We start from the raw sequence: 25691 nt of genomic DNA, 5'->3' as shown, positions 1-25691 counted from the left end.
CTCAGGTGATTCTTAAAATTTGAAACTCAAAATAAGATAGGTAGAGCAATAAATACATCATATCCGAGATCAGGAGAGAAAGAGCTAGCGAATAATAGAAAAATATAGAACTTGTTCCATCTGAAAAAATTAAGTTACCCTTCAAAAGGTTGTCCACCTTGTATTAATTTTCTTTTGTGAAACCATTTTTGAAAGAATAACTTGATTTCGTACAACTTTTACGGCAAAATCTATCGATGGTCTATTCCGTCGCTTGCTAATTAGTGGCAAAATTTCGATACACATTATACTAGTCGGCAAGTGTTCGAAACTCTCGTGCGACTATTGAGCATGTGTAACAGTACCTTTATGCAATACTTCAGTCGTTTATTTCATCAGCACCTTCTTGTATTCTTCGTTGTATATCTTCTATATTGCGATGACGAACAAATATTCCAGTGTGCATCTGTATAATGATACATATTTCTTGAATTCTTCGGTACGTTATGGATATAATTACTGCAAAGGAAGGACCCAGTACTGACTCTTGGGGTACTCCTGCTTTCAGATAACCAGATATAATTTAGTCCATGCTTTTTTTTGATATAGCAGTGGGAAATATTCGACAGTAAAACAAATGTTTCAGAGAGCGATTTGATAATCGCAAAGACCAACCCCATGCTGGAGAACAAGTGTGGGGTTACTTACTGTCCTGAGCTCCCGACCAACTAAAAGCTAAACCCGCTTCGTCGATGCATATCTCTTTTTGTATATTAATCCCTCATGCTGTACTCATTCGAATGCTATGGCCAGGGGCGGATCTAAGGTTCAAGTTTGGTTGCACAACTCCGCCCCCTTATTTATCCCAACCCAACCTTCTGTTCTAATAAAAAAAACAAACATTCTTTCTGCTAAAGCGCTGGAATCTTTACGCTTCTTTTATTCTCATGATCTAGTAAAACAACGGTTACCTGTCAATAATAGAAATAATAACACGAAAATCTGGAACAATATATATACTTAGTCGTAATTACTGATTCGAGTTTTGGTGGACTATTCGAATGCACTGCCGTAAATTTTCGGGAATAAGTCAAAAAATCATATGAAAATTTGGTGCTATCGAGGGATGAGGTCTTGGGGGTAAGTGCTCTCGTGCTCCTCTCCTGGATACGCAACTGGCTATGGCGACCTCATGCAAAGCCTGCTGCTTACTTTGCAATCTTTCTGCATGGATAATATTCTTGTTGTGTCGTGTCTTTTTTTTTTTTTTGGCTCAACGACCAAAGACACAGAATATTTCAGTTTCAGTTGAATAGATTTCGGCCATTCATTATTATCTAGAAATTTTCGAAAAATATCGCATTCTGTTCTTCAGATACTTTTAGTGGATACTTTGCGTAAAAAACCTTTATGATTCGCCAGATTACAATAATTTCAGAAAGATCTTTACATCAGTGTGATTGTAATTATTGATCTTATTATTATATTTATTGCAATATCCCACATTGTCCTCGTATTCTATACTATGTTGAAGCCACTGTCCACTTATCAAATCAAATTAGTATCTATAAAAATCAGTAATCTGAGTCGTCTACGAGCCTTGGTATTCAGCAAGCTTTTGGTTCAACAAAACACTGTTTTCGCGGATTGATGTATGTAAAAATCGTTTCACTTGAAATTGTTTTTTTTTTTGGGTGGTTTCACTAAGTACTTGTTTTTATTTTTAATAATTGTTATGAGCTGTATGTTGCTACTTTTTTTTCCTCAATTGGAAGCAATGAATCGATGGGTTAGATTGAACAGTGCGCTGGATGAAGCGTGCTGTATCTCGCCTTTTCAACTTCTTTTTGCCTCATTTTGTATTTGATTGATTATTTCTAATTCATGAAATTGAAAAAAGACCTTTATTGTTATTATTATTTTTATTACATCCAACTATCCAAAGCCATGAATTTCTCTTTATGATAATAATAATAATAATAATAATAAATCCAGCACATCACCGGCGGATGTCAGAAGTTCGCGGGCACGGAGTACAAAAATAGACATGATGCTGTTGCCAAGATTCTTCACCAAGAATTGGCACTAAAACACCAACTTCTAACTTCGAAAAAGGTTCCTTATTACAATTACCATCCGGATGCTGTGCTGGAAAACGAACATCACAAGCTCTACTGGGATCGCACGGTTCTCACAGACCGAAAAATAACCCACAATAGACCAGACCTCATATTGCTCAATAAGGATGAGGACAGAGCACTATTCATAGACGTGCCAATTCCAAATAATACCAATCTTCTAGATAGGCACACTGAAAAAATTTCAAAATACAGAGATCTCGAGGAACAAACCAGAAGACAGTGGAAGCTGAAAGATATCAAGACCATCCCTATTGTCATTTCATCTACAGGCCTGATACCGAAAAAACTACTAGAGAACTCGAGGAAACTTCAGTTGGACGAAAATATCTATAGAGTCATGCAGAAGGCGGTACTGCTCGGAACGGCGAGAACTGTACGCAAGTACATGGGGAATGCAGAGGAACACCGTCTGCTCCGACAGGAAGTGCGGGTGGAGCAGGAATCCAACCTACAGCAGGGAGGCGAGGAGCGACCCGGACCCGACCACCACCACGAGCCCGAAAACCTGGAAAGGGCTCCAACAGAGCTTAATCCTTTTGATATCTGAGATATCTGGGATAAGTGAATTTTCCTCTGGAGAGGAGTGTGAAAGCCACAAGGCTAAAGACATAATAATAATAATAGTTTATTCGTGCTAATACATACTAACGATGCTTACATACGTCAACAAAAAATGAAAAAAAAAATACATTTCTTCAAAAATCTGGGTGTTGAGATTTTTGGCAATTACTTAAAAGTGGACTGTTACCAAATGATTGAGTTGGAGATGGTAAAATAAAATCTTTATTGTATATCAAACACGTCACATAATAAATAGACACTCGCATGAAGTAAAATTATATACAACATCTAAACAGAGTGAACCTATTTACAAGTATTGAGAAGTTATTGAGAGAATTTGAAAGAAATGTTTCAATGAGAAAATCAACGTTGTATTTGCTTGAGAGAAAGAGCAGGTTGAGTGAATTTCATGTATCGAGTAACAAGATCAATTATTATGTGTTTGATAAGAATTGAGATATATTTACATCAAAACGTGTTTATGTATTTTGAGTTGCATAATAATTGAGCTTGATAGTTATGAATTGATGTGAGTGTTATCATGCAAGCACAACGTTTACAGTGATAGAGTTTACGATTTCATAAACTGTCTCGCTATCAGAAAAACAGAAGGTTGCAGTGACAACTTGAGAAGTTAGAGATATGTAATGTAGTGAGACAGGTGTAATGAGACAGAATGAGAGAGATGATTACCAACGCTTACAGGAATAGCAAATCTATTAGAAAAGCAGAAGGTGTTTTATGAGAGTACATAAATTGAGGTGAGTTGTGTTACAAATGTAATGTAGAGAAATGAAATATTGTAAACGTAGAAAGAATTAATGAATAGTATTCATAATTGAGATGAAACAAGAAGAGCAGTTCATAACGTTAGAGAAAAGAAATAAGGCATCATAATTTTCAGGTAATAGAGTCATGAGAAAGTTTATAATAAATTATACTTATTGAGTTGAAATCAGGTTGGACCTCCTCGAGCGTTATCACAAACCAGTCTGTCCAAGAGAGTTGATTGAGTGTATTCCATTATTCAGAGTTCTGAGTGTAGTGAGATGGATGTCGATCTGGTCTATGAGAAGCCTTCGAAGTGTCCAACTTGAGCGTAGAGGTACCTGAAACTTAAGAGGCCTGAGAAGTCTGATCGTAAGAGGTGTAAAGTTAATCTGAGGTGACATGTATACAAAATGAGAGTGAATACAAGTATATAAGCTTCTAATAGAGTGGTGTGAAATGTGAACTTGGTGCTAAAATCAGAGAAATTAAAATGTGAGTGGTTTTCGAGATGATGTGATTTTAAGCGAATGGAATATCGATGCATTTTGAGGAGGTTGAAGCAGTTAGGTACATTGAGCACGTGGTTGATTGAGAGATTTGGAGAAAATTGAGAAAATATGCATGCAATTATGATATAGAGGTGTAGAGCAGAATATTTCAAATGTAATTGTGAGAAAATGCATAGCGATGGAGTGAATGTTGAGAGGAAAATTATATAGAATGATATTCTAACGTGACACATGCAAAAAATTATTACATTTTTTGTTGAGTGAAAAAAGTACTGTACCTTTTGAGATATTAATCGATTGATTATTATAATATAAAATAATATTATTAGATTTGAGCAGACTGAGAAAGTTGAGAGTGCACTAAAAAATCACGTTAAGAATTCACACCAAGTTCCAATTCACTTGAGCGAACGAAGAATCTAAGGAGAATGAATTGAATTGAGCAGATTCAACAGGTTCCACCGGTTCTTTTGAACAGCTGATTGACAGCGATTTAAAGGTTACGTTCACAGAAGCATGTAACGATAAACGTAGTCACTGAGTTGATAGAGTTGTGCACCGAGCTGATAGAGTTGGGTTAAAAATTACTCCAATTTTTAACAACATTACTTCTGAAAATCAGAAAAATCACAAGAAAGGTATTCCTCTATTGAGTAAAAGCATTTTTGCAGTAAATATTCTTTCACCATAATTTTAAACTTCCCTAATGTAGCCATCTTTACTGTAGTGGGCAGCCTATTAAAAAATTTCGGCCCGTAATACGTTACCCCACATTTTACTTTATTGATCCTGTGGAAGTCGGTATATATCTGCCCCCTTTGACGTGTACAATGATCATGAACTTCTTGGTTTGTCCTATATTCACCCATATGAGACCTTACATACAACAAACATTGAAATATATACAAACACGGAAGTGTGAGAATTTTTTTTTCTCTGAAAGCATTTCTACAGTCTTCTCTGTAACCAAGTTGACTCATTACCCAGATAGCTCTTCTCTGTAAACCAAATATTCGCTTTACGTTAGGATCATGGCCCCAACACAAAATTCCGTATGACGCCTTTGATCCTATAAATGCATGATAAACACTACACAATACCCTACTAGATACCACTCCAGCCAAGGTCCTCAATGCATAAATGTAAGACGATACACTGAGACAGACGTTATCTACGTGAGAGCTCCAAGATAATTTACTATCGATGTTAACACCCAGGAACCTAACCGGACCCTCTGCATCTATTCCCTCCATATCTCTCATTGAAAAATACATAAACTTTGTCTTATCTACATTCAACTGGAGCTGATTGCTGTGAAACTAGTCTGAAACTACAGAGAACGAAATATTCATCTTATCCATAAGAAGTTCGATGGATTTAGCCTTTTTTAATACCGTTGTGTCGTCGGCAAAAATGATGTAGTCAGCTTCGTGGTCACTGTTTGGTCATTTATGTAAATAATAAAGAGAAGGGGCCCAAGAACTGATCCCTGGGGAACACCACACTTTACATCACACATTTTAGACATATAACCTCCATGCTCTACACACTGTTTTCGGTCTGTAAGGAAGGACTCGATCAGAAGAATCGCACTTTGATCAATCTTATAAAATTTCAATTTTTCCAGAAGCTGTTTTCGTGAAAGACAATCGAAAGCCTTGCTCAGGTCACAAAGAAGTGCCCCAATGTATTCGCCATCACTGTAACCATCATTTATTACTCTCATCAGTTCAGCAATAGCAGATGTTGTGGAGCGCGAGTTTCTGAAACCGAACTGAGAGTTGTTGAGGAGAAGATTGCTTTCAAAATATGCTGTTAGCTGTTGTTGCATAACTTTTTCCAAAACTTTCGAGAAAATTGATATAATGGATACAGGTCTATAATTGTCTACGGTGTCATCTGGACCTTTCTTATGCACAGGAACTACTATGGCAAATTTGAGTATCTTTGGAAAGATGTTATCTCTTATACAATAATTGACCAATTTCGTCAATGGATTAATTATTTCATTGACTAAACTTTTGATCATTTTACTGCTGAATCCATGGAAGTCTCGACTACTTTTATTTTTGAGTGACATAATTATATCTCTTATTTTGACCTCAGATACAGGGGAAAAAGCAAAATGAGCACCCTTTTTGGGTCTCCCAGAACTGTATTCACGAATGAAATCAGAAGAAGATTTCTGAGTCGGCGGAATATTGTTTATAATCTTTTCAGGCACCTTGATGAAAAAATCATTGAGTTCATCAGGAGAAAGCCGGCTATCACTCTTATCCCGTTTATTCGATAAGTTAGTACTATTTCGCACTAAGTTCCAAATCGCTTTAGGACAATAGTTTTGTTTCTGGAGATAATTATCATTATATTCCTTTTTAGCTTTTTAAGTTCAGCTCGATAGAGCTTCTGATAATCTTTATAAATATTTTTAACTTTTGGTGACCTATCAATTGTTGCTATTTCCCTATAAAACTGTAACAATAACCTCATTTTTTTCAAACCATCATTGAACCATGAAATTGGCAACGTATCAACAGAATGTTTATATCTCTTTTGTGGAAATGCCAAATCTACACAGTTTTTCAACATTGTAATGAACATTTCGAATTTTTCATCAATACTGATATCCTCACAATCAATGAAATCCCAACATATATCACGGACTAAGAATTTGAGCATATATAATCCCTGCTGAGTGATAGGTTGACACACTCTAATCTTACTCGCAGTTTTCAAATTGCCTTCTAAATCATAATTAATCTCTACAGCACTGTGGTCAGAGAATCCCAAATCAACAACACCTCCCGAGCAGTTATCAACGTTGGTAAAGACATTGTCTAAGCATGCCTTGCCTCTAGTCGCTGTATTAATAACAGGGCGGAGACCATAAGCCGAGAAAAGATCAACAGCTCCTGATCTGTTTGGACTGTTTGTTAAAAAGTCTATATTAAAATCTCCCAATACAAAACAGCACAATTACACACATGAACCCGCTCCAAAACATTAGCCGTCACATCAAAAAACGTTTCAATATTACCTTTTGGATTACGATACATTGTTACTATTATTAACTTCAATTTTTTCGACTGTATAGCACATACCTCGATCTCCTTTTCCACAGACATTGAACTTATGTCATTTCTATGTACGAAACAACCCGCTTGAGAACTTTTAACAGCGGCTGCCACACCACCATGCATATGATGACTACGGGAGTAATGAGAAATTATTTTATAATAATTAATATTAATAATAATAATAATAAAGATTTATTTCCAGAAAAGCAAAAAAAAAATACAATTTAAAAGAAAAAAACGAATATACTTCAGCAAATGCATATCGGAAATAAACCGGGGAATCCCATGAAGTAAAGTGATTTACTTGTTATGGGAGTACCCAACTCTTCTCCTACATGAATAACATCACAAATTGAAAATTTAACAAAGAAAACCCTTATTAAAACAGACCAATACATTTAAATCTAGAAGAACAACTTCAAACTCTCATCTTTCACATTCAGTAGCCATCTTCTTAGTTTAGTTTTCAACAAAGAAAAGTTGTTAACATCTCTTATATGCTGCGGAACCTGGCAGAACAATCTGGGAGCTATGTAGTGGAACGATCTCTGTCCCACGGTTTTCCTCGCTCTGTCAGTCACATATTGACTGTGTTCTCTGTACCTGGTATTGTGTTCATGCTCAATTGGCTTCAGGGCATTTTTGCTCCTATATTGCAAGCATACAACTCTATAACAGTAAAGCCTGGACACATCGAAAATAGGTATTTCCTCAAAAAGTTTTTCTGTGGAGTAGGAACGATCTTTGTTATAAATAATCTTCAAAAAATATTTCTGTATCACATTAAGGTGATTTTTATGACAATTATATGCCCCTCCCCAAGCCGAAATGCCATACTGTATATGAGACTCCACCAGTGAATGATACAGAATTTTGAGCTCACGAATTCCAAGAATCTTTTTCATATGTTTAAAGGTGGACAGGATCGATCTTAACTTTTTCACTAATTGATTAATATGAATATCCCATTTCAAATGCCTATCTATCACAACTCCTAAATAGGGATATGATTCTACACCTTCGATATAATCTATTACATTCTCTCCTCTCAACATTAGGTGTTCGATGTTTGGCAAATTGGACTTACTGCAGCAAAGCGTCATGAACTTTGTCTTATCTAGATTGAGTGTCAAGTCCATTTCATAGAACCAGTTTCTTATTTTCTCCATAATAAGTTCTGCTTTTTCCTTAACTTGTGTCCATGTCGTACCAGTGAAGAGAATTACGGTGTCGTCCGCGAATGATGAAATATTAGCATCTATTTCCAATGAAAAGAGACCGTTAACATAAATTAAAAATAATAGTGGGCCCAAAACAGTTCCTTGGGGTACCCCAGTTGTTATCTTCTGGGGTTCACTCTTTTCGTCGTCTATCTGGACATACTGTTTCCTATTATGAAGATATGATGCTAGCAACTTCGAACCAATTCCTCTCACGCCAAGATCCTCCAGGATATCAATGAGTTTCTGATGATTTACAGTGTCGAAGGCTTTGGACACATCCAGAAACACTGCAATTGAATATTGCCCCTGATCTAGTGCTTTGTAGGCGTTGTTTGTAAGATAAACAATAGCATCTTCGGTGGATTTGTTTGTCCTAAACCCAAACTGGTTTGGGGAGAATATATTTTGAACATCCATGAAATTCGTGAGACGTTTTTTGATGAATTTTTCCACAATTTTTGCTACAGTACTGATCAAGGAAACTGGCCTATAATTAATAACCTCTTTTTTGTCACCTTTTTTAAATAGTGGTTTTATAATAGATACCTTCAGAAGGTCAGGAAAGTCACCTCTTTCAAATATTTTGTTTATAAGGTGATAATGATGATAATTATTATTTTTGTTTTTTTCCATGAGAGTATTCTTTATCATTTGTGTTTGTCATTGTTTATAAGCTTTCAATGAAATGCAAAATAAACATTTGCCATAATTCATGAACTGAAAATTCTTTGATCAAATCAGGTCCACCTGACTGAAGCTCTGTGGTTATTTTGTGGATCACACGGTATGAGAGTATGGTTACCACTATACCCAAGAGACAAAGATAAAGGTCATACATTCATGTCCAAGAGAATAATGTTACCGTTCCACCTAAAAATATACCCGTTAGGTAAGACGAAAAGTGTGAATCTAGAATGATATCAACATTTAAAAATTTTTTCTTACAGCAATATTATTTGAAGATGCTATAATTTTGGGAGTAGAAAATGACACAGTCCTCTATTTGTCCGATGCAATGACGCCATTCTCCTTACCTTTCAGTGTTCTTGAAAGAACTGTAAGTTATCATTGTTTGTGAACACTCATAATATTGATGAATTTTTCTTTCAAGAGCCAGGTTTATCTTCATCAAATACTGAGGCAGTTGATCAGGAGAAATTTGGGTTATCATGCCTGGGAAATAGCTAGAAGTTGCATGAGTTTACCATATTTTCCCCATTCTTTGGAACTTTTATTACATGAGGTATGTTGATATAGACAGATAGGTAGAAAACTAAAAAATAATTGGGGTTTGCTTGGTAAAAAATTATCGTAACGCCATCCTTATATTCAAGATGGAGGCCGTTGAAGAAAAGAATTATTACAAGAAAGGAAATCCCTCAATTCCAATTTTTAACATGAGTCTCATTTACGCGACTAAAAATTTTTAATTCACATAATGCTTACTAATGAATAAAAATAATAATTAATAATTTCATTATACCAGCATTGGTTATTGCTTCATAATTTTCAAATTAAAATATTCCGAATACGGTACACAGAGTATCCAGTTTTGTTCAAGTTCACTTGAAATTTTGATTAATTAATCCAACCTCAAGAATTATGTTCAATTCTTAGCTAATGACGTCATTGTATTCTTAGTTCAAGTTAAATTGACATAACTGGTGTCGTAAGCATTGATGTAGGTTATCTGGACGAAAATTATTGAGAATAATAATTAATAATGTACTAATAGTGGTTAGAAGACTTTTACCGAGAATTTTACAGGTTGGTGGTACTTTATAAATAATTTTTTCATTCATTATTTTCAACACTGATTTTTGAATGTTTAGTCTCTAATTAATAATAATTCAAACCCGTTTAAAAGTTTACAATCAAGACGATGACAGACTTCAAATTTGTTTTTCTGTATTTGAGGATTGTTATTAGAGTAAAATATCTTAAGGTACTACTCAAAGTGACAAGGGCACAAAATCTGAAACATAAAGGGGATACTTCTTGGAAACGACAAATTGGCAGTAACATGCATAAAATAATGCATTAATTTACTGTTCAGGTTTTTTCCTTCTATCCTAAAATAAATCGTTTTTTTTTCCAAGGATCCCACACTTTTCCGATGCTTCGAACTCGCATAACAAGTGTCTGGCTGTTTCAGTGGCTTCTTGACAGAAGCGACATGTGTCATCGGTCGTTTTTGGTATTGACCGTGATGGAATAGTCGTTCTTGGAGCCAACATCATAACGGTCTATTAATCACGTTGATTAGTTATATTGATTTTTTCTCTTATGTTTTTTTTTAATTGTATCAGTGGTAAAATATGGATCCACCGAAAAGGTAAATGGCTAGGCTAGTACTTTCCCACTAAATTTTTAGTCGGGCACTTCTTTTGGAAGTTCCAATCATAGTTAGCCATTATAGGATAGTGTTTTCCAGCATATCCTGGAATTAAACTCCCTATTCGCAAACAATACTTCTACCTAAAAATAAAAATTAATTGGAAGAAATTTTCTACATGTCTCGTAGACTATGGTTATTATGGATGAGTATACGGACGGAAATTTGACTAACGAATCCGCAGGAGGAAACAAACCCTCATTCTCAAGTGAGAGTGGTTACAGTGGGTGCGACCTATACGTCTCTATATGAACGGAACCTGTGTTCAAACTAGTTTGAATTTTTGGTAAGAATTTGCGTCTACTTAGGTCCCTTTGGGTGTTTCGTGCGATTAAATGTGGATTTCTTCATGGACAACGAGAGACTGATAAAAACGGATTGTCGTGAATTTGAATAATTATTGATTTTTCTATTCCTGTCAGTATAAATTCAAACGTTGCTGGTCGGGTCCTAAAATACTCGAAAAATTTATCTGGTTCAACCTTTTTTGGAAAAGCATCTGGTACTTTCTTTTTTCATCTCTGTTATAAAACAAGTGGTTGACATGCTCTGTTTTTCCAGTTAAGATAGAAGTTTCATAAGCAGAAAATAAAACTAATCGAATTCGTCCATCTTCCCGAATCGGAACGTACTGACGGACAGAAATCGCATACATCATTGTATGCGACGAACTTTGCGTACTATGATTGTCCTCTTTTCTAAAGGAACAAAAAAGTTTGAAAGATATTCAAAAGGCGAATTTTGGCGCTAGTGATTAACTATGGTTAGGTTGTAGTTACTTGGTTAACCACATTTTGGCGAGGATAACCATGTAACTATGACGTTTTAATGACGTCACACGAAGTTAACCACGTAAACTTCCTCTTGAGTAGGGTTAATGGCGTGGTATGTCATTGAACTCTATGGGTTCCCATAGAGTTCAATGTATGTGTGTATGTGTGGTATGTATTTCTATCTCCTTTCAATGAGTGAAGTGGAATATTGGACCATTGATGTTATGTGGGATCAGAGATATAGAATCTCTGTGTGGGATTCACAAAGTTTCGAAGAGATGGATGCTATAATCAAAGATTAACCTTCCTCTTCGATATAACGTTATTTTTATAAATAAAATCTAATTTCTGTACCAGACAGATAATAAATAATAAGGATACTGGGAAAATAATCCGTTTAACTAATTTTTTCACTCGTTAAGCAAAACTTAAAATTTGAATTTGGTAATTTTGATTATTCTTAAGCTTATGAATTATTATTTACTAAGTATGCTGAGGTCTTGGTCGGATTCAGACTTTTTGGATGATTTTTTGCTTTGATAGACTTGATAAAGCCCTAAGCTATTTGGCTTTTTGGACCCTATATACATAGTATATAGGGTCCATATACTATGTCAAGCAAAAATATGAATTAATGAGTATCTAGACAATCAAATGGAAAAGTATATGTGTAGATAGTGAAATAATGAATCCTCAATGTAAAATCATTTTTATCTATAACAAACTCACAAATATAAAGGAGTGTAAAAAAAGGGTATTTTAAAAGGCACGGTCACTAATAACTTTTAATATTACAGATCTTCCTTTAAACAAAGCAATGGTATTCTCAATTCGTGTCGTTTGAGAGAGTAAAAAATTGAAATGGTTCTCCTTGGCCCTTGAATTTCACCTATCACTACTGATATAAAAATTTTTGCTGCTCATTATTTGAGAAACATGAAGCTTAAGTTCCCAACTGGTGAAAGATATGTGTGAATTTGAATTCATATTCCATGTCTCTTTCCATATCATTCAGATTATCAGATGTTCATCGATATGGACACATAAACCAATGTTTGCAGGGATAAACAAGTCTTCTATCAATTGGTACTTTCCATAAAAGTATTTATCTTCTCCTTGTTGAAACATATTTTGATATGGTTTCTCTTTCCTTATTCCTCTAACCTCCATTTATTAATAGGGTACTCTAAAAATTTGTCAAAATCAGCTGATTGTTCGTTACCGTGGGGCACACAAAGCTTTTTATTATCACTATAAAGAGTTATTTCTGAGAAAGTTATAGTCTTATCACTCTAATCTAACATCGGGAAGAAAATTTTTTCCAAAAACATGCAAAAATCACAATACTCGACCAAAACAGCACGCGAATCAATGGAGGGAAAAGCTTGTGTGCCCCACGACAGCGAACGCTTAGCTGATTTTGACAAATCGTTAGAGTTCCCTATTTATTTGGAAATCCATTAATCGAACAAATCAGACAGAACTGCCAGTTGACACCTTCCAATAAATGTCATCAGTAACTATGACGTCACACATAACCATAACTATAGTAAGCTGTGGTTACAGCGCCAAAATTCGCCTAAAGTGTTTAAGAGTCTTCCGATTTTACAAAGTACAATTTATAAAGTACCTCAAGGTCAAGTATGCATGTGAATTATTATTCGCTAAATCTTCTAGAGCAGGGTGGCCAACTTGATGAGACTCAAGATATACCTTTTACTGAGGAAACCCTCCGAAATCTACCAGTTACAAAATTTTCAAAATTGTAAATGAAAAAGTACATGATGGGGTGGTAATAGAAGCACCTGGCTATTCCTCGTATTACTTACAATCACTGTCTCGATCAACTGGACTTATAGCCGCGATCGACCGGTTGGGCACCCTCTGTTCTAGAGTATGTTTATTTCATTGGGAACGAGATAATTAAACAAGGAGCAAATGTAATAATGGAAAACTATGTTGTATACCTAGAATTGTTGAAAATTTAATTAATACATTGGTTTTCACCACATTCCTGACAAGTTCGAAGGTACTTTTTTGAAAAATCATGCTTACTAAATGTATCTAGAAAAACTGAATCGCTTTCCACTATAATACTTGTTCATAAATTACACATCTTCCGTTCATACTTATGCTTTCTTCTCACATATTTATTGCTTCGAAAATTCATCTATACTCGTCCCTTTCCCAAATGATATTCAGGTAAACTTTTATATACTCACGGAGTTAGTTGTCCTACTGTTACCTCGTTTGTTTTGCAGGACGGCGTGTAGTGTTATCTGTGTAATGCATTGATTTGACACTCGATGTCAAAAATAACACAACAGAGTTAACCCTAGTCTGCAAAAAAAAAACGCAACCGTTGATCCACGGTTTTCTCTGAGCTGCAAAGCGAACGATGTGTGTTCCCACAGGTGCATTTTGGTGGGATAATCATATAGCGACATTTTTTCTTAACTTCATCTCCATATGCGTTGAGTTTTGAAATTCAGAACTATATTGTTTTTGTTGCACTTCAAATTATATGTTAGCTCTAACTGTTCTCGTACACTATACCAGATATTATTTTGATAAATTTGATTTCATAACTCTGGATGTAGAAGTTTCTGATCAATTAATTATGTTAAAAAACAAAGTTTCGTCGGGTCACATCATTCTGGTTGAAAATATACATTGTACATCTTACCTCCCATTTTTTCTGTTTTCACCTAAACAGAAATTTGTAATCCTATCTACGCTAATGCGCGCTAGTGTGATATCAGTGGAAGCAAAACCCTAGTACCAAGTATTTACTCCATCTGCGCCTTCTTTGCTTTATTTGTATAAAATTTCATTACAATGTTGCCAGTAGTTTCGGCACAATCGTAAAAAAAAATTATAATTTTTTTCCTTCAACGCCCTTTATCTTGAATACGGATGATAAAAAGAGTGATCGCAAACATCACGTATCTTCAATCAATGATGAGCTTATTTTACCTCATTCAGAGCGAACTAACGGGTAGGTGCTTCTATGAAGTAATTTTATGTACATAGATCAATACATCGGTAATACTTAATCCATTTGCAGGTATTAGAAGAGGAAGCAACGAGCAAGGAGCCAATTCCAGATGCTCAGTTACCTAGTGTTATTGAATTTATTATGGAGTTTCCAGTTTATTTGCAAACAGTTGTTCAGTGTGCTAGAAAAACAGAAATAGCTCTTTGGCCATACCTATTCTCGGCAGCAGGGAAACCTAAAGATCTTTTTCAAGAGTGCATGACGAAGGGAGAATTGGACACTGCTGCATCATATCTGATAATTCTGCAGGTGAATTTTGCTGATAGATTCTAGAATAAGGAATTTTTTCGATGCTGGTTCATACCTTAAAATTTCACTGCCGAAACTTATATCTGATTCCATTGGTGAAACCAGTGGATTTGGATCCTATGAAATGAGTTCAGAATGTGCGCTCGGTGCGCACTAGTTTTATCAATGGAAATTGTTGTAGTCCATTCAAGAATGACTGACAGTAGGCTTTGAAAGTCCATACGCAGCTTAATATCTGGTAACAAAAATTCTTCTATAATTTCTGTAGTTTCAATCAAAGAACTTGAAGATATAAAGACTTTGGGTATAGTATTTTATATTCTATGTATAATTATAATCTAGAAAAGTATTTGAAAAGAAGAAATATTCAAATTCAGATCATATTAATCAGCATTTAAAATTGATCCAATTTGACGAATAATTCAAGAACAAAAACAACTTTACAGAATTCAAATCATCGCCGGTCAGTGGCATAGATTCATATACAGGGTGTCTGTAAACAAATGCGAAGGACTTAGGGAGATGATTCCCCGATGAAAATAAGCAGGGATAGTTTTTTTTTTTCGAAATCGACCTCCCTTCCAAGATACAGCCTTTGAAAGAGGATGACGAGTTGAGAGTTTTTAATTTTTTTTACGGGTTCTAAAAAGCACTAAAAAGCACAGTCATAAAACTATACATAATATGAAGCACTAAGTAGATGTTACTCACACAATTTTTTTTGATCTCATAACTTTATCATTAGCTGATGAAAATAAAAACCCCTTATGATTTTCCTTCAAAAATTTCTTTCGTGGGATAGATTTCCGAAAAATAATGTTCTCTTATGGTTTTCCATTCAATTCTGATGAGCAAAAAATTTCTACAAATGGACCCGAAATTAAAAAAAAAATTGATAGCGGCTGGATCCATTCTGACCAAATTCTATAGGGCTTCAGATGAGTAGTAACGAACACAATTTCACATCGATAAATTCAAAACAGGACTCTAGCGTGCTCACAATTTTGTTGAAAAATTTCAATAACTCGAAAACATCGTGGATACGCATAGTACTGCCGAAATTGGGCTCGACACCTTACACACACACAAACAAAATTTTTTTATCGATTATGAATTTACGTGTGAGATCTTGATTTTTTTTACGTGCAAAAACTTATCAGTGGACACACCATGGTTTCTGACATCTAAATCAAAACCTTGTTGATAATGGATTTAGGTGAATTTTATCTGCCGAAGAGATTTTTGTCTTACCTATTACGCAAATATTTTTAAAATGAATAAAATTATTCGAATTTGGAAATTTATTGTAAAATTTGGATTATGTTAATTTTTTCAGAATCTAGAGACCTCTTCAGTCAGTCGACAATACGCCACCCTACTTCTAAATACAGCTTTGGATCAGTCAAAATGGGAAATAGCTAAAGACTTAGTTCGGTTCCTAAGAGCAATTGGTTTGTATACAATGGTGAATTTGTTATTACTGTTGCGGTTTATAAAAAAATTTACTATTTCAGATCCGAATGATGTAGAATCTCCAAGAAATTCATTCATTTTACCCGTCAAGTTGGGTTTGCCACCCCAGACACCCCCAGTGGCTGCGAATGCAGAGGATATTTCATTAGTTTTGGGAAATGTAAAAGGTCCTAGAGTTCGGAGTTTTAGTACAACAGTATCTCCTAAATTGTCCAGTAACAATATGTCTAATGTGAATTCCATATCTGAAACTCTGTCAGGTGTAAGGAAGAAGTCGGTACCTAACTCTGGTGAAACTAAAAGCGAAGTGAAGTATGTTAGAAATTCATATTTAAAAAAAATTAAGGGCCAGTTCCGATATTGCTGGTGTTACAGCCGCATTCGAATTAACAATAGAACCGGAACGATCAGGTCAATAGTCATCGTCTCTGGGAATAATGGCAGTACTGTTCGGGAATATCGGAACTACCCCTTTATCTGATAAGAAATTGTTTACGCGCATGAAAAGTTAACCATCAATTTTATAGGGCTTCTGGAGGTTCCTCCGCAGAAGAGTTTTTTATTGATGTTATACTACAGAAACATGCGAGAAGGTTGCTTTCTAGTCAGCATCTGATTGATTTAGGATATTTCGCAGCTCATTTGGATTTCCATTTAGTTACCTGGTTGGCTAAGGAACGTGATCGTGCCGCAAAAATTGATGATTTTGTTGCGGCTTTCAAAAAACTCCATTATGATTTTGAATGGCCTTATCCGAGTGTCACTATTACTGCTACCGATAATACATCAGGTAAGTGGAGTTGTAGATGTTGGGATAGGAGGACTGTTTTTTTTTTATGGTTAAAGTAACTACAGAGTGGGCAAAATTTGTTGTCTACTGAGGGGATCTCGAGAACTATAAGAGCTAGAAGAAAACAGATGACACATTTACGATCTCTTTTTCAGAGAAACAAAATGGTGAAATTTGAAGCCTCCTACGATTCTTCGTTTTGATTTATCAGCAAAAGCAGATTTTGACGTTTCGAGAAGTTCTCATAAATTTTTTGTCTTTGAAGTACACATCAGAAACTTGAACTTTCTTAGACACTTTTATACGTAAAATATACTGAAAAAAGAGTTCTTTTCAAATAAAAAATAACAAATTCAATAAAAGTTTGCATTAAAAAAAACGAAAGTTCGCCTAATGATTCGAAATGAAAAAAAAATATTGTGGGCTCGTCAGTGTATTTAACGTGAAAAACTGCCTGTAGAAGGTTCAAGTTAATCTTAATTATATAATTTCAATGACATTGCAGACTGCATTTTCATATATAGATCCAGAGTTCTTTTCTAATTTTCTCAACCTCAGAAAACTGTCTTATGCTCTTTCTGGAACTGTATTTTAATACCAGAGGATGAGTTTTTCGAATCTGAATAACCCATTTCGATTTTCATCCACTATTTCTGGTTTCTCCAACAAGTAAATGGGGCCAACAAAATAAAATGAAATTGAAATTGCTACCGCACAATCACATTTGTGATTGACGATTGCCATACCAATCTTGCAATCATGTTAAGCCGTATTTTTATCAGATTCTAGAAGGTTGAGCATTGGCATCGGGCGGCCAATCGTGAGAATTGTCTTCTGGATTATTATCTTTTAATCGGTAAGGAACAAATAATATCATGTATGGGATTCATTACTAAACAAATGTAGGTACCTAATTACCAACCGAACTGGAACGGTTGTATCAGTTATGCAGATTACGAAAATTTAACACCGAACATAGGGAACGCCATGAGAAAGAAGAGGACTATAAAAATGCAATCGCCCAATACGAGAATAATTTTATTACAGGTGAAAAATTATGCAATATTCAACTGGACCGTTTCATATTTGATTTGCCCAGCTTATTTTTAAGTCATCTGCCACGAATTCACAGTCCTCACTCTAATGACGAAGCTTACTAGGAATTGTTTCAAAAAGCGGTCCATATGAGCATTCGATAATTTATCACTTTCAATGAAATTATTCTCGCACTGGGCGTTTGCCTTCTGTCTCGTGGCATTCTCTATGTTCGGAGTAGTTTCGGAGTCAAAAAGTATCCAACTTCAAAAGCTTGTAAAATATATTCTATTGAACCTAGTGGTGTCAAAAAAGTTGTAATTTAGTCTTCTTCTCAATAATACTTTTAAACTTTGAAATTTACCACAACTAATCAGTGGTGCCAACATTTGAAAATTGTAGTTTTTCTCAATTTTTTTAATGAAACACCCTATATATTAATACATTTTCAAACAGAGAGTTTCAAGAGCTATCTGATTATGTACATATTCATAGGTCTCCTAGTCTTAGTTTAAGAGCTAAAATCAATATATATTGAAAAAAATGTAATTTGATTCTTATTAGTGGATTTTTATATAGAAAGCATTACTATAGCAACAAAAATTATCTCCATAATCTAGAGCTGACATTTCCAGCTTTGACAATTATTTTTTTTATGTTGCTATGCATACGATTTTACTCATTCATTACTGAATTATACCAATATTCTTGATTTACCCAAGTAAATTACTTGTAACTCTTAAGCTATGACCAGGAGACCCATGATGTGCTATATCATCAAATAGCTCTTGGAAAGCTTTACTCGAAATTGTATTAATATATAGGTTGTTCCATTTGAAAAAATTGAGAAAAATTACAATTTTCAAATGTTGGCAACACTAATTACTTGTTCGCAAATTTCAAAGTTTAAGTATTAATAAAAGAAAAAATGAATTACAATGTTTTTGACACCACGTAGGAATTTCTATGCTCCATAGAATATATTTTACAGGCCTTTGAAGTTGGACACTTTTTGACAGATAAATGCTTATAAGTCAAAAACAAAAAATCGTAGACCCTCTTCGACCTATCTTTTTGAAAATGTCTTTTCAAGTACTACTCAAATATACAGGATGTTCCATTTAACAAAAGGTAACTTTTTGTTACCACCCTGTCTGTAATTGATTTTTTAATTTTTTTATAAGAAAAGGAAAGTTCGAAAGAGCATGAACAAATTTTATGTGGAACTAGTTTTTGTAGCTATTACAATTTCTCGGATAAGGGGATAGGGAATTTTAAACGGGCCACACTGTACCATTTCTTTACTGATTCATTGCGCTGACGTGTAGCTGTAGAATTGCAGGCGCTGGGATTGATCGCCTCAGGTTTGATCTAACAGGTTCTATCTCAGGAGATAGGACTAGAGCACAAGTTAATTGTATATCACAATAGAACTCTTTAGGAAAAAACAATGTGTCGATAACATATTATGAATAAATAATTGAAGTGATGCAAAAAAAGGTCTGATGTGAAAAAATATAGATTATTATGAAATATGATTTGCCTATCCTATATTGCCTATTATGATCTATATACTGTACACGTCCCTTTAGTAATAATCAATATCTACTTCTCCAATATATACAGGAATAGAAACATTTCATATTTCATTCTAAAAATTGAGTGACTGTCGAATCTTTGATCAAGCAATCAGGGTTTTATGACCCACTGCTAGTTAATTATGGTTCATTTCTAGTTTGGAAATCCATGTATGTATATCGAAAACTCTAAAACACTTATGACCGGTTTCTAAGCTTCACTTATCGGAAGCTAATCTATGCGATAAAATTAATGGACCGATAACTGGTAATTTCAGTTGCTGGGGCATATTATTTTTTTATGTTCACAACAAAACGCGAAGGTCTCCTCGATTTTATTTCTTCTGCCACACGAACAAATCATAGAGAAACTTTGGCAACCAACTACCTTACTATTGCATTTAAATTTACTGTACTTTTAGAATCACCTTGTAACTGTATTGTGAAAGTCCGATAACAAGTATATAAGCCATGATCATACCATTATTCTATTTTAGCACCTCAGTCGCCTTCCGATAGTGTGAATTCCAACATAGCGGACTATTTGAAAGCATTAAAATTAGACGTTGATCATTATTTGAATGTTTCGAGCAGAGTGGGAGATAGCGGTTATATGAGCTTTCAAGGACAACCTTACTCGGGGCTTACAGGACAAATGGACACAAATGAAATATCAAGTCAGACAGTAGGTACAGAAATTGAGGAACTTGATAATGTAGGTAGTGACCATGAAATCCAAGAAGAAGTGACCATGTGTGCCAAAACTCAAATTCAGCAAGAAACCCCTCCTTGCACTTCAACATTGACTAAAAATGATTTATTTGGTGGGACTCTCAATTTGAGACAAAAAACTACAGAATTTCCTTCACATGTCGCTGGATCTGTAACAAGTCAATCGAGTTCTACTTTGAGAGACGAAAAGGATCTGTCGGATTCTTTCAGTACTGAGAATTGGGAAATTCCTTCTTCTCAAATTTTGGAACACCTAGCGAAATCTGGGGGCAGGGGTAATCATAAATCTGAGGTGCAGTTAAGGTTAGACAGTTTCTCAAAAAAGTATTTTGTATATTTATTTCTGCCTTGTTACAGGTATTTGTTACAATTATTTTTGGAAGCAAGTTGTCTGGAGTGGTCTTTATTGATATCTATTTTGCTCAGAGATGCTATGGCAGTGGTTCGAACTGTGAATGCTGCTAAATCTTCAGATCAATCAATTGAATCAGTTACAAGACTAAGACAACATTTATTGTTGCTCCATTATTGGACCAATACAGAATGGTGAGTGAAACATTGAAAATGAAAAAGGTAGACAAGAATATATCGTTATTTTCCTGAATACAGTAATAATACTTTTTTTTTATTATAACAAAATAATTCACAATCAGAATTTCATTCTATAAGTTAATTTGTTCTCAAATTTTGCGAGAAAAAAAAAAGAAAAAACAACTACAATAAGCAGCATGAAAAGCTTCTCTCCACTGAGAGATGCTCATTATCTCATTAGGTCAGCTGGCCAATTTTTCTTCAATCTTCTTGGTAGGGTGTTTGATGTTAATGGTTGTAGTGTGCTGTTTGGGTGACCTTCCAGCCTATCATGGTGATTTTGGCTTCTCTGTTTGATAACATCCTTAACGTATGGAATATTTAAGTCTTCATGTAGCGTCTGGTTGGAAACATACCATGGTGCATTTGCTATCATTCTCAGTATTTTTGATTGGCTTCTTTGTATCAGAGCAATGTTAGATTTGCTTTCGCAACCCCAGAGTTCTATTCCATATGTCCAAATTGGTTTAATTATGGTCTTATACAGAAGTAATTTGTTTTCAAGTGACAATTTCGAGTTTCTTCCAATTAGCCAATTGATTTCTTTGATCTTAATATCAATTTGTTTTCTTTTTTTGGTTATGTGCTCCTTCCAGGTGAGCCTAGTGTCCAAGTGGAATCCTAGATATTTTGCTGTTGTAGCCTGTGGAATTGTTGTATCATTCAGTTGAATAGGTGGGCATCGTTCCTTCCTTAACGTGAAATCTACGTGTTTGGATTTAGTTTCATTGACTTTTATTTTCCATTTCTTCAACCAAGTCTGTATTTCATTTAGATTTTCTTGAACGAGGTTTGAAGCTGTTGCTGGGTCTTCGTGTGATGCCATTATAGCTGTGTCATCGGCAAATGTTCCAGTTGTAGTGTGGATAGATGTTGGTAGATCCGAGGTATAAAGTAGGTACAGTAATGGGCCCAGTACGCTCCCTTGTGGCACCCCAGCTTGTATGCTGTATTTTTCTGATACTTTCTGTCCTACTCTGGTCCGAAACTGTCTGTTTGTGAAATAGGACCTTAATATATCAAAGAACTTCTGTGGAAAAATGTTTTTGATCTTGTTTAACAATCCATCATGCCAGACCCTGTCAAATGCCTGACTCATATCTAAAAAGTCTGCTCAAATGCTTGGTTTATTGAATGTGCTATAAGATGTGTTTGTTGAACAGTTTTGTCTAAATCCAAATTGATGTGGTGGTATCCAATGATCGATCGGGATTTCGGCGGATATTCTAGTTAGGAGTAGTCTTTCCAGTATCTTCGATACAACAGGCAGCAGGCTTATTGGTCGGTATGATGTTACTTCATGTGGATCTTTGCCTGGTTTCGGAATCATCAAAATTTCCGCGGTTTTCAGTGATATGGGCCAGTGTTTGAGTCTCAATATGGCATTGAAAATGTATGTTAACAATACTACTCCTTTTCTGGGCAGTTCCTTCATCATTTTTGGTGTTATTCCATCAATACCAGGTGCTTTTTGTGTATTGAGTTTATTTATTTCATTATATACCTCTTTCGATGTGAAGAACTTATACTTAGCCCTCAGCTTATGTCCCAATAGTTATGAATCACCCTGTATAGCTGAAGAGGCTTTCCCACTGTGGAGCTCTCGTAAAAAATCATATTAGATCAGCTGGCCATCGCCTTCGTAGTCTTCTTGGTTCGTGCTTCTCCAGCAACGACTGTAGCAGATCATTTGGATGCCCTTCTAGTTTTGTATGATGTTGGTTTCTCCGTTTCATAACATCCACAATGTATGGGATTGACAGGTCATCGTGTAAAGTTTGGTTGGTGACATAGCATGGTGCGTTGGCTATTATCCTCAATATTTTGAACTGGCATCGTTTCAATGGATTTGCTTACACAACCCCAACCCCAAATTTCTATACCATATGTCCATATCGAAGTGATAATTGTTTGGTAAAGGAGAATTTTGTTTTCCATAGATAATTTCGACTTTCTACGTTTCAGCCAGAGTAGTTCTCTGGTTTTCAATTCCATTTGCTTCCTTTTTTTCATATGTGTTCTTTCCAGGTAAGCTTGGAGTCCAAGTGAAATCCGAGGTGTCTTGCGCTTAAAGTTTGGGGAATTGTTTTGTTGTTAATTCGAATTTCTGGACAACGTTATTTTCTCAGTGTGAAGTCAACTTGCTTGGATTTGGTCTCATTTATCTTGATCTTCCATTTATTCATCCTTGTTAATGAAACATAAATTGATATTTTTCAGTTTGGCCTATCGCACCTTCATGTTAGCCATACAAAATCAAATTTCCGTCCTGACGAAAATACTCACAACAAAACACCAACAACAGCAAATCGTCGAATATCAGCAAGCTCTCACAGCTACCTTGAAGAAATCGTCACCTCCATCCTCGAGTAGATCTCGCCATAATAGTACAAATCAAGATAACCTTAGTCATGGTTCTAAAAAAGATAGTTTTGTTAGTGCTAATGAGAAAAAGCTCAATGAAATTATTGTACAGAATTCTGTAGAAGAAGAACGACTGAGTGATTCCACTAATGAGGACACATCTGATGGTAGAGGTTGTAATATATCATAATTTTTTTTATTTATATTTTGTTGTACTCATATTCATATTTTATATCTTGTTTTTGGTTGTAGAATATGTAGGTTGATATTCAATTGTCAATATCGATTTTTATTTTTTTTTACTTGTTTTATAGGTATGAAAAATATTCCATTTTGTTCCCAAGCAGTAGCAAATTGTAAAAGAGTTTAATGCATTTTATTTTAATTCTACATCCACAATGAAAAATGAGAATTGATTTCATTGAAAATATGTTTACGACTGTTATAACTTACAAATTATTATATTCAATAGGAATCATGTGAAGCATTCATGACAACGATCAATAGAATATAATTTGTATTCACAATGAAAGCTGATGACGCATTCCTAATTTTATAATGATCATAATCCAGAAATTTTGTTTGATTAAAATCAAATATTGAAAACTTATTCTATGAGATGTTGAAACAAAGAGTCCTAGTTGTTGAGAAGAATAACGTCTTGAATTTTTTTTTATTCGCGTGGAAAACTGGAAAAGAAAGTCACCCTCTAAGTTACTCGCTTATTTATTGCACTATCCATATTTTCACCACTAAATGGTTGATTTGGATAGAGAATATAATGCGATATTCAAAATCTAATGAGATTCGTTAGCATAGGCCACTATAACAAATTGTCAAAATCGTCGTTGATGTTGGTTACCGTCGTACAGGCAAACTTTTGTACACACCGGCTGTAAGAAACACTATGCCTGTCCCAAACCAACGACTTTGAAAATTCGATCGAGGGCCCCGTATGTTTAGGGAGTGAAGGAAAAAATCATGGGAATATAATGAAATAACAAAATATCTCAAGGAATCATTTTGCTACTGCATTTTGACCACTAATGATTTAGCTAACATTTTGCTCTATATGTAATATTATAAAAATTACATTTTGAAACAATAACTTCAACCTATTCCTTTAATAAATGTGATAGCAATCAAGATAGCGGTAAGAAAAGACATTTATTATTCCATTGAGGTTTGATGCAAAATGTTCTTTTCTACATTTTATTGATAAGTTGAATGGAACAGTTCTGTTATTATTTCATATAGATTTGTATTAGAGGGAGTATCGGATCTTGTACTGATATTTTGAAACTTTTACCTTCATTAAAAGCTACTAAGACTTTCTTCTAAGAAACTTTTTCAATCCTCCTATAAAATTCACCCCAAGAGCAGAAAAGAAAGCAGGTAAGTACCTATGTCGAAGCCAAACATTTTACACTCGATAACCCTGTTCCAGGAACGTCAATTATAATTTAATGGTTTCCAATATAAGGGTCCTGTAGCGTTCCTCAAACAACTGAAGAACAGAAAAATCATCACTTGGAAGACCGAACCTGGTTGGACCAAGTGTAAAAAAAAAGAGTATATTAGTTATAAATCTCACCAATAAAATTCGTCTAAATTATTCACAATTTTTTTTACAATGGTCATCATAATTTTTATTTTTTTCGAACCCTCCAACACTCGTCGTAAAAATGGGATGAACTAGAGTAACAAAAATAGGACTTTGTCAACATTTAAGCACACTTTTAATAAACTGTCCCAATTTTCTTCATCCTAAATCGAACGATACAACAATTTTTTTAAGTGACATTCATTCATTCTCCAACCATAATATGTTTATGTTTTGTTTCGTTTTTCCGATGCCGGAGTCACCTTCCACGGTCCGCCCCTACTTGAAATTCAATGAAATTTTGTCAACAAAATTTGGTTGACAAAAATAGCACTTTGTCAACATTGAACAATAAACTGTCTCAATTTTCTTCACCCTAAATCGCACGATACAAATTTTTTTTCAAGTGGCCTGATGCAACTAATCAGACTCGAAAGTACTGAACCATTCATTCATTCATTGTCCAACACCATATGTTTTGTTTCGTTTTTCCGATGCCGGAGTCACCTTTCCACAGTCCGTAACTGAAATTCAATGAAATTTTGTCGAACTTCTAGGGATTGTAGCTTATATAGCCATCTTGGATATTTTATATGGTCAATAATAATAATAATAATAATAATAACTGTCATTTATTGACCACAGTCAAAGGCCATCGACCAAAGTCCTTCAGCCTTGTACATTTAGATACATCGATGTAGCAAAAAAAAAAAAAGGTTAGACTATTATATACTAAATTGGGTTAATTTTTTTTTTATTGATCTACATAGCCATGGACGTGAGACTTTCC

At 34.8% G+C, this 25691-nt stretch overlaps 1 protein-coding gene across 1 annotated transcript in view; it reads left to right on the top strand.

The window, feature by feature from the left end:
- LOC123306801 (guanine nucleotide exchange factor subunit Rich) overlaps nucleotides 1–24639 on the top strand; it is a 45682-nt gene extending 21043 nt beyond the window's left edge. Inside the window, exons 12-21 of the mRNA XM_044888950.1 lie at nucleotides 9003–9150; nucleotides 9209–9318; nucleotides 9373–9504; nucleotides 14497–14736; nucleotides 16073–16187; nucleotides 16251–16521; nucleotides 16737–16999; nucleotides 20109–20646; nucleotides 20701–20889; nucleotides 23155–24639. Of these exons, the coding sequence (XP_044744885.1) occupies nucleotides 9003–9150; nucleotides 9209–9318; nucleotides 9373–9504; nucleotides 14497–14736; nucleotides 16073–16187; nucleotides 16251–16521; nucleotides 16737–16999; nucleotides 20109–20646; nucleotides 20701–20889; nucleotides 23155–23488 (2340 nt within the window). The 3' untranslated portion in view covers nucleotides 23489–24639. The remainder of the gene's footprint in view (nucleotides 1–9002; nucleotides 9151–9208; nucleotides 9319–9372; nucleotides 9505–14496; nucleotides 14737–16072; nucleotides 16188–16250; nucleotides 16522–16736; nucleotides 17000–20108; nucleotides 20647–20700; nucleotides 20890–23154) is intronic.
- Nucleotides 24640–25691: the final 1052 nt, after the last annotated feature.

This window comes from Coccinella septempunctata, chromosome 2, assembly GCF_907165205.1.
Source record: "Coccinella septempunctata chromosome 2, icCocSept1.1, whole genome shotgun sequence".
NCBI lineage: Eukaryota > Metazoa > Arthropoda > Insecta > Coleoptera > Coccinellidae > Coccinella > Coccinella septempunctata.
This window is presented reverse-complemented; position numbering and strand designations above follow the sequence as displayed.